This window comes from Nelusetta ayraudi, unplaced genomic scaffold, assembly GCF_046127955.1.
Source record: "Nelusetta ayraudi isolate G7.1 ecotype Tasmania unplaced genomic scaffold, CSIRO-AGI_Nayr_v1 ptg000008l, whole genome shotgun sequence".
In the NCBI taxonomy this organism is placed as follows: domain Eukaryota; kingdom Metazoa; phylum Chordata; class Actinopteri; order Tetraodontiformes; family Monacanthidae; genus Nelusetta; species Nelusetta ayraudi.
In genome coordinates, this window is record NW_027466058.1 from 931,423 (window position 1) to 940,000 (window position 8,578).

General features: G+C 44.0%; 2 protein-coding genes across 2 annotated transcripts in view; both read left to right on the forward strand.

Annotated features, from left to right (window-relative positions):
* Nucleotides 1-300: 300 nt before the first annotated feature.
* slc25a16 (solute carrier family 25 member 16) lies at nucleotides 301-6,440 on the forward strand. The gene is made up of 10 exons (XM_076018525.1): nucleotides 301-1,313; nucleotides 1,441-1,566; nucleotides 1,911-2,003; nucleotides 2,123-2,256; nucleotides 2,428-2,491; nucleotides 2,652-2,773; nucleotides 2,886-2,952; nucleotides 3,064-3,226; nucleotides 3,328-3,396; nucleotides 3,707-6,440. Exons 2-10 carry the CDS (start codon nucleotides 1,473-1,475, stop codon nucleotides 3,861-3,863), a joined length of 963 nt encoding a protein of 320 aa, XP_075874640.1. The 5' UTR covers nucleotides 301-1,313; nucleotides 1,441-1,472; the 3' UTR covers nucleotides 3,864-6,440.
* An 830-nt stretch (nucleotides 6,441-7,270) lies between these two features.
* Nucleotides 7,271-8,578, forward strand: part of alox5a (arachidonate 5-lipoxygenase a) — an 8,406-nt gene continuing 7,098 nt past the window's right edge. The window contains exons 1-3 of the mRNA XM_076018527.1: nucleotides 7,271-7,560; nucleotides 8,215-8,413; nucleotides 8,500-8,578. The exon at nucleotides 8,500-8,578 is cut by the window's right edge and continues 3 nt beyond it. Coding sequence (XP_075874642.1) covers nucleotides 7,411-7,560; nucleotides 8,215-8,413; nucleotides 8,500-8,578 — 428 coding nt within the window. The 5' untranslated portion in view covers nucleotides 7,271-7,410. The remainder of the gene's footprint in view (nucleotides 7,561-8,214; nucleotides 8,414-8,499) is intronic.

An 8,578-nucleotide genomic window follows, 5' to 3' on the forward strand; every position in this document is an offset into this window, starting at 1 on the left:
ACCTTTAATATAGTGACCTTGAATATAATATAATAATATAATATAATATAACATAATATAATACAATACAAACTTTATTATTTAAACTTTATTTATGGACGTTTCATACAAAGAGCAGCTCAAAGTGCCTCACAACAAAGAAAGGAAGCACACACACATTTACCTCCCTACTTTATTTACCTAGATAATAACAGCTAATAGAGGTTTACTAACAAAGGCAACACAAAACACACAAAGAAACAATGCAGAAGACAAAATTATTTATACGTAATAACTGCTTCAGGGCGTGATGATGATGATGATGATGATGATGATGATGATGATGATGATGATGATGATGAAATTAAGGCCGGTTGATCCACTCAATTTCTCTAGAACAGCAAAAAAAAATAATTGTTATTGGGAAAAGAACGAACATGCAGCCGTAGGGAACGATGTATATAGAAAGATATTCCCTCTATGAGATCATACGGTCTTGATTTCCTAACTGTGTGTGTTACCACACTCTTTTCTCTGCTTTGAAAAGTGAAGCAAGCAAACTGAATGAAGGATCCGCCCTTTTTTCTCAGGAGTTCACGGGCAGGGATTATTGACATTCTGATTCTCATTAGAAAATGATCTGTTCGTAGAAAGTCATGTCAGAGCAGGTCATCAACTCAAAGTCCAGAATTCATCAAGACGGTTTGTCGTTCTGTCGTTAATGTGATTTGAAAACGACGACGACGACAACAACAACAACAACAAAAAGCCAGCAGAGTTCACGTCCACACTTTATCTTCAATTTGTAGCCTGACGTTCACTAAAAGTTATCATCTTGAATAGTTAACTTGACAGGAGTCGGCGCTAAAGGAAAAGCCCCATATTTGTCTGCGTCGCTGGCTGCAATGCCGGCCGCCTACTTGTTACGTCATCAACGCGTCATCAACGCGCGACTGTTTTCAAGTCGCTCCCGTCAATCTGCTCCACGGTCAGTGACAGCCCACCCGCACGTTACGAAGGACACGACTTTCCCCCCGTAAGTGGCACTAAATTACAGCTCTGTACCTGTCTGGCGTTTTGTCAAGTTACTGAGCGGCGTCAATCTCGTTTACGATTCCTTCCGGTGTCTGTTGCAACACATTTCTTTAACGTTCACGACTAACGAGAGGAAATAAAGATAGTATCGCAAATTGCGAGTCGCCGAGGAAGAAACTATTCTGCTGACGAAATCTTATCCGAGCCTTCATCGCCTTTACTGCTTCACGTCATTTTACCGGCGACTTTTTTGAACGTCGCACAGCCTGCATACTGTTTGCGGCCACTGCTCTGAACACGTAAGTACTCCCAAAGCCAGCCCGTACACAGCAGACAACATATTCCCAGTTGTTGCTTTCAAAAACGTTTATGTTATTATATGATTTGGGTTAATAAGATGTGTCTTTACCCCTAAACGTTACGCAGCAATGGATGCTGGAAGTCACTGAGCAGGAAGAATGACATCGGAGGCTGCGGTCTCCTCATCTCCTGCCATCAGCAAGAGCCCTGCCAAGGTGGACTACTACTGGCTCCGCTCCTTCGTAGCCGGAGGTAGGACCTCACCGAGCAGCTTGAGCGCGCACCTGTCAGCCAGCGATCGCTCTGTCAAGTTAGTTCCAGACGCCAGAGGGCAGTTTCGAGCCTTGCCGCAAGACTGTATCATCGCCAAGAGTTCCTCCCTGCAGCCTGCTTCTGCCTTAATCTGCAGGATCCAACCATTCTGGCTTTGTCGTACTCATATATTCTATCAGTGTGGGCTGCTGAACTTTACCCACTGATAGGTGACATCCTTGTGTTAGCTGAACTGTGAACCACGTACAAGAGGAAAAGTTTTCTAATTGGTTCTACTGTAATGTCGTGCTGGTGACAAGCGAGTTGTCTGTGTTTCTGTTCAGGTGTTGCAGGATGCTGTGCCAAGACTACTATCGCTCCTCTGGACAGAGTCAAGATTCTGCTCCAAGCCCAGAATCCACATTACAAACATCTTGGTAAAAAAAAAACATCAGTGCCACGTGATGGACGCCACAAGACGTCTGTGTGTCACATGTTTTTGCCTCATCGAGGGAAATGTCCTATTGATTTTTTTTGTTTTTATTTTTCCTTGCAGGAGTGTTCTCCACTCTCAAAGCGGTGCCACAGAAAGAAGGCTACCTCGGCTTGTACAAGGGTAACGGGGCAATGATGGTCCGAATATTTCCCTACGGCGCCATCCAGTTTATGGCCTTTGACAATTATAAAAAGGTACAGTCCTCATTTGTGGCACAGTCATCATTGTTGGCATTTTCCCCCTTTCTTTGCTCGTGCATTTGCTTTTTTTTCTTCTGCAACTTTGCATGCGTGAAGGTTCCGATGAAAGTTTGCACATTGTTTTTACTGAGAAAAACTCTTGACCTATCCCTCCTTCTTTTACAGCTCCTAAGTAAACAGATTGGGATCTCGGGACACATCCATCGCCTCGTTGCAGGTTCAATGGCAGGTAAAGTTGTCGTTGCCACTGATAAGATGTCCCACTCGGTGCCAGCTGGATTCTTTACAATAACCCGGCTTTGATGTTACAACCTACCACGGTTGTGCAATGGCAGTAAACCACGCTGGAGTGTTTCCATGGCCACTGACTGAGCGTTGCATGTTGTCAGGTATGACCGCAGTGATATGTACCTACCCGCTGGATGTGGTCCGAGCCAGACTGGCCTTCCAGGTGACGGGAGACCATCACTACACTGGAATTATCAATGCCTTCCAAACTATCTACCTTAAGGTGATGCACGTCTTCTCTGGCACTCTGCCATCTCACGCATCTCATGCAGATTGTTTCTTCAAGTTAAAAGAAGATCCGCTTGGATTTTCCTTTTATTTTTCTCCCCTTAAAGGAGGGGGGTGTCCGGGGCTTCTACAGGGGTCTCACGCCAACACTTATTGGGATGGCCCCTTATGCAGGTCAATACCGACATATTCCATCTCTTGACTGTGATCAAAGATTGTATGTAGCCAGTCCTCGTTTGGCCCAATAGATTTGACTGTTTCTGCCCGATAACCTCGAACCTGCAGGTTTCTCCTTCTTCACCTACGGCACCCTGAAGAGCCTCGGCTTGAAACATTTCCCAGAGCGGCTAGGCCGCCCCTCCTCCGACAACCCAGACGTCCTTGTTCTGAAACCGCACGTCAACCTGCTTTGCGGAGGTGTTGCCGGCGCCGTCGCTCAGACTATATCGTAAGTGCTGCTTTCAGTCAGAGATGACGATGATGACAGTAAAGGTAATAATGTGACTTTTTACTCAGATGCCTTCTCTGCATTCTCTTTCCCAACGCTAGATACCCTCTGGATGTAGCCAGGAGGAGAATGCAGTTAGGAGCTGTGCTCCCCGACTCTGAAATATGCGTGTAAGTATCAGCCAGTGCACTCATCCTCAATAAAAATACTGCCAGGTCATTTATCTTAGAGAGAATTCTGCTATATTCTCTCTCTCTCTATATATAGAGGCTTTTTTTGGTCTTATTTAAATGTATCTTTGTAAACCAATATTGGAGAACAATACAAAAAAAAGCTATTTCTTTTCATCCTTCTGATATAATTCACAATTCTTTTCCTTTTTTTTTAACTCGTGCTCCTGGACAGATACTTTCACATGACCGAACCAGTGGTTTCCTTGTTCCAAGATTTTTGACAGTAATTTCTCCATCATCTGAACAGATCGCTGCGGAAGACCCTCACGTACGTGTACAACAAGTTTGGGATCAAGAATGGATTGTACCGAGGCCTTTCTCTCAACTACATCCGCTGCGTTCCCTCCCAGGCTGTGGCCTTCACCACCTATGAGTTCATGAAGCAGGTCCTGCACCTGAACTAGCTGCTGGTTCTCATTCCTTCCGCTCGTGCGCCCGAATCAATATCAATTTTTTTTTTTTTTTTTTTTTTTTTTTTTTTGCTACGTCTTAAAACAATATAGGAATTTCCCTGCTTTTGTGTAACTTCAGGCAGCGGAACCGACTGATGCCCAAAGTGGAAATGGGACGGCGATAGACCACACGTCTGTCTTGTTTCAATTTCCCCTCCGCTTGCGATGCTTCACCACATCTAAGGGGTGGATTTGCTGAGAACATGTGGTTCGAATCTATCCGAGTGTCTGTTTAATGACTCGGCAGGTTGCAGCGAGGCCGATTTGGGTTGGTGAAATAATGGGTTCTTTATTATTGTTTAGACAAACCGGACACAGCTCGTCAGTTTTTGTTGAAGCCAGCTTAATCACGCAACAAATCAGAGTGATCATCTGTTTCGAAGGCCGACATCTGAGATTAATAGTTCATCCTTAAAAAAACATGAAGGGACATCAGAGGAATTATTAATAGTCCGTAACCGCTCTCATTGTCGAGCTCCAAGTCTTAAAGAAGAAGTGATTGTGTATAGTTTTGGATTCAGTGTGTCTTTAGTGCTATCATGAAATAAGTTTTCATTTCTTCAGCTTTAACTTTTGTCCTAAACACAAATATCAAATGTTTACGGGTCCCGTGCTGCGCCTGTTTTCAGTTCTTTATTTTTTATCCCAGGCTCCAGTGGAGCAGCCTTGTCTAGTCATTTATCCAAAACCCACATAGATTGTGAGAACGTGTTCTGCCCCGTGTTTACAACGTCCCGCAGCTAAAACTGGTGGTTTGAGGGCAAATGTCCAGAACTGCATGTTTAGTCAATCTATTTGAAAAGCAGAGCAGGCATATGAGTGAGCTACCCAGAAGAGCCATTATTCTTAGAAACTTCGAAATAGAAAAATAACATAATACATTATTAAAATGATTAAATAGATAATATGATATAGAAAAATATAATATAAAATATAACTTGCATGTGGGCCCCTTTTAAAGGATGAACAACTGAAGTGCAACATGGTTTCAGTTAAAACGTGTTTGCCAAACTTTGAACTGAACAGGAAGTGCATTTTCAATTGTGTGTGTGTGTATTTTTAATATATTTAGTTCCATGTTGATTTGTTTTTCTGTGACAACATTGAATAGAAAACATCCCCGCACTGCCCTGTTCTGATAAATAATGTTTAGATTGTAAAACGACTCAAAATAATTTTACTGATGTGAGCAAATGTCTGCTATGTCTGAGAGGTGTGATGTGCATCATCACTGCAGCGTCTTTTTAGATGTTATTTATTGATTTATTGGCGACTAGTGGCCACTGGGTGGCAGCATTGCATCTAAAGTTAAATGTTTACCATCATAGTGGGAGACAGAAGTTGTTTTTTTTTTTTTATTTGCAATACAGATTTATTTACTTTTTGTATTTGCTCGATCTGAGCAGTGTAAAAACAAAGCAGTTTTGGGAAAGTCATTGCACAGTTTTGCAGTTTCAGCTTCTTGCTCTTGGGTGTTGTGTTGGCATTTGAACACTGATTGTTGGTCAGATGTGTGTCACAAGCGCCAGACAGACCTTCGATGTTGACATTTTTACCTGGCTTTTGCATTCCTGATCTCTGATGCTGATCCTGATCCTGATCCCCAGTGCTCTCTGCAAAAAAACAACAACAAAAAAACAGTGGCCTTAGAACAGTCAACCTCTGGTGTACGGGCCTCTTGAAATTAAGCGGTGTAGAGATTTGCATTTGAGACAGCAAAACTAGGAATTTGAGTACATGATAGATCCAGCCACAGTTTGTGGTGTGAATGGCTGCAAGCGACAAAACCCTCTTTCTTCTACTGGGTAGGAGTTTGGCGGCCATGTTCAGAACTGTGGACGCAACCTGGTGGATCTGTGACACAGTTTTGGGTGTGCAAGAAATAATTTGGGCTGCTTTTGAACAACGTCGGAACTCAGGTCTCCTTGTCAGTCAGTCAGTCTAAACATAAGCACTTTGCAAGAGATTCCAACTCATTGAACTAAATATTCACTGGCTCTGCTGCTCCATGCATGTAGATAATAGTTGATGTGGCTCCAAGGATGCACTTAGATGATGGGTTCATTTTCCAAGGAAACCCATGCGTGCCTAATCCCTACCTGTTGAGGCCTGACAGATAAACCAACCCAACAGACTGCTGAAAGAAAACCTTGACAGATGCCACTGGTAGAAATATTCTTAGCCTTCACTTTGTTTAAAAATGAACAACTTTTACCATACTGCTTTATTTGTTTATTCTTTTTTTATCTAGTGATTGGTTCTGCTTTCTGCTGCTGACTGCAGCAAGTAAATAATGTAGGAACATTTAGAATTCATACATGCAGCCGTAGTCGGCAGCGTGCTGTGTTACTGTGTTACCAGGCGAAGCCGCGAAACAAGATTGAAGAATGACTGAGCAATGAAAAGGCCTTTGTTTTTGTTTCTTTCTCTTTTTCTTTTATTAGTGTGTGTTCGATTTTCTCATTTTGTATGCGTTCCGCTTTCCGTTCTGTCTGAATCAATACATGTCATAATAATACAATGCCAGTTCCTGTGTCTTTATTTCCACTCTTTCAAGCCAAGTGTGGCTGCTTATGAAAGCTTTTGTTCTGATCAAGAGAGCATATATTCAATAAAAAAAAAATTCCATTTCCAGCAGCCTTCCCTCATGGTTAGAGTTTAATCTGTGATAGAACAGAGGGAGCCTGTGATGCCATTTGCATTTATTTCACTGGAGCTGGAGAACACGGCCTGTTTGTCCGCAGCTGCGCACACATTTGACTGTTAAATATTAAGAGTAAAAGGGGCTCACCTGATCCCTGATGTGAGTCATTATTGCTCCATACAGTTGGACCTGTGGTTCACTCATGCATGACCTCGAGCCGCTGCAGGTGTAGATGACCAGGGGGGGAATATGCAAACTTTAACTACTAAATTTTATGTTGATGAAGCAAACAAGTGATTCACAATGGTAATGGAACAGCGACTTTTATGTGCCTAAAAGTTACCAATAGGGTCTTTCTCTATGAATACACCCAAGTTTAATTATTAAAAAAAAAAAAAAGAAGCAATGTTTGCTATGCAGTGCTCAGTTTGCTCTGAATAAGCTGGAACTCAAGCTCTCACTCCTTGATGAGACACTCCGCAGGGCGGGGAGAACAACACGAAACATGTAAACCTTTTTTTTTTTGTTCGCCCACTTTCATGATTGTACTTGCTTATCCCTGCTGATAGGACCTCCAGGAGCTAGCATCATATTTCACTCCTCTAAATCAAATATAACCTCAAAACAGGCCTGGTCTTTGCACCTCCCCCTCCTTTGCCAGGTTACAAAATATGTTGAGGCAAGTGAGACGTGCGGAAGTGAGATGTGCACAGCCCCGATAGGAATTTAGGCAAGAGGAGAGGAGACGGGGCTCTGCTCTACACCTCAGAGAAGTTGGGCCGCTCGCTCTCTGCAGCTCTCTACATCTTCAGCGAGGCGCTCAGAGCAGAACCGTCGACGCCCGTCCGGATCACCATGCTTTCCTACACGGTGACCGTCTCCACGGGGAGCCAGTGGTTCGCAGGGACGGATGACTACATCTACATCACGCTGGTGGGCACCGAGCAGTGCAGCGAGAGGACGCTGCTGGACAAGCCGCTGTACAATGACTTCGAGAGAGGGGCGGTAAGTGGCAGGAGGCTGCAGCACAACGACTCTCTTTCGCAGCTATAGACATGATGAGGACCACCCGAAAGAGGAAGCGGTGACAACACAGGCTGTTGCACAGCAGGCTATCCTCAGACTGTCATAATTTTCACTTGGTTGCAGAAAAATAGCACAAGGTCATTGGAATCCATGAGCTGATGAGAGGTGTTTTTTGTTGTTCTCTATTTTGGGTGAGTTTTGAACTTAAAGGATAATTTATCTTTACATAAATCAAACTTACTGACATTAAATAAGACTTTATTGCACCTTTGAGAAAAATGTCAAGCAGTTCAAAGGATGAATATTATTGAGTGCCGTTGTACAGCCTGATGGCTGCAGGCAGGAGGGTGCAGCAGTCTTGAGCTGAAGGAGCTGCTCAGGCTCTCCACAGTGTGGTGCAGCGGGTGGAAGGTGTTGTCCATGATGGATGTCAGCTTGTCCGACATCCTTCTGTCCGCCACCTCTTGGATGGAGTGCAGTGAAGTCTAAGACTCAATATATGTTTCTTGACATTTAGAAAAAAATAAATAAATAAAAAGAATTCGTAAATAATAAGGTCAGCTTCTGTTTTCTTCGAAAGTGTATTGCGTGTGAGCTATAAAATGTGTTTCACCAATGCTCCAAAAACCGCAGGTAGACTCCTACGACGTGAGGGTCGGCGAGAGCCTGGGGGAGATTGTGCTGGTGAAGATCGAGAAGAAGAAGTACTGGGTGCGGGACGACTGGTTCTGCAGGTACATCTCAGTCAAGACGCCCGGCGGGGAGTACGTGGAGTTCCCCTGCTTCCGCTGGCTGGTGGGCGACAACGAGGTGGTGCTGCGAGACGGAAGAGGTGGGACCACCGCCTCCTCTTTGCAGGACATCCAATGTGGACGAGCTCTGCAAGCGTTTGCTCACTTTTGACGTTGACTGTTGCAGCGCGTCTGCCTCAGCACGACAAGATCAGCGTGGTCAAGCGGCACAGGCAGAGGGAGCTGGAGCTGCGCAGGAAGACCTA

Excerpts from the sequence above, each read along its gene's own strand:
- slc25a16 (XM_076018525.1), top strand. The coding sequence starts at position 1,473 with ATGACATCGGAGGCTGCGGTCTCCTCATCTCCTGCCATCAGCAAGAGC. Across the intron at positions 1,567-1,910 it reads CCGCTCCTTCGTAGCCGGAG|GTGTTGCAGGATGCTGTGCC; the intron begins GTAGGACCTCAC and ends GTTTCTGTTCAG. Across the intron at positions 3,397-3,706 it reads CCCGACTCTGAAATATGCGT|ATCGCTGCGGAAGACCCTCA; the intron begins GTAAGTATCAGC and ends TCATCTGAACAG.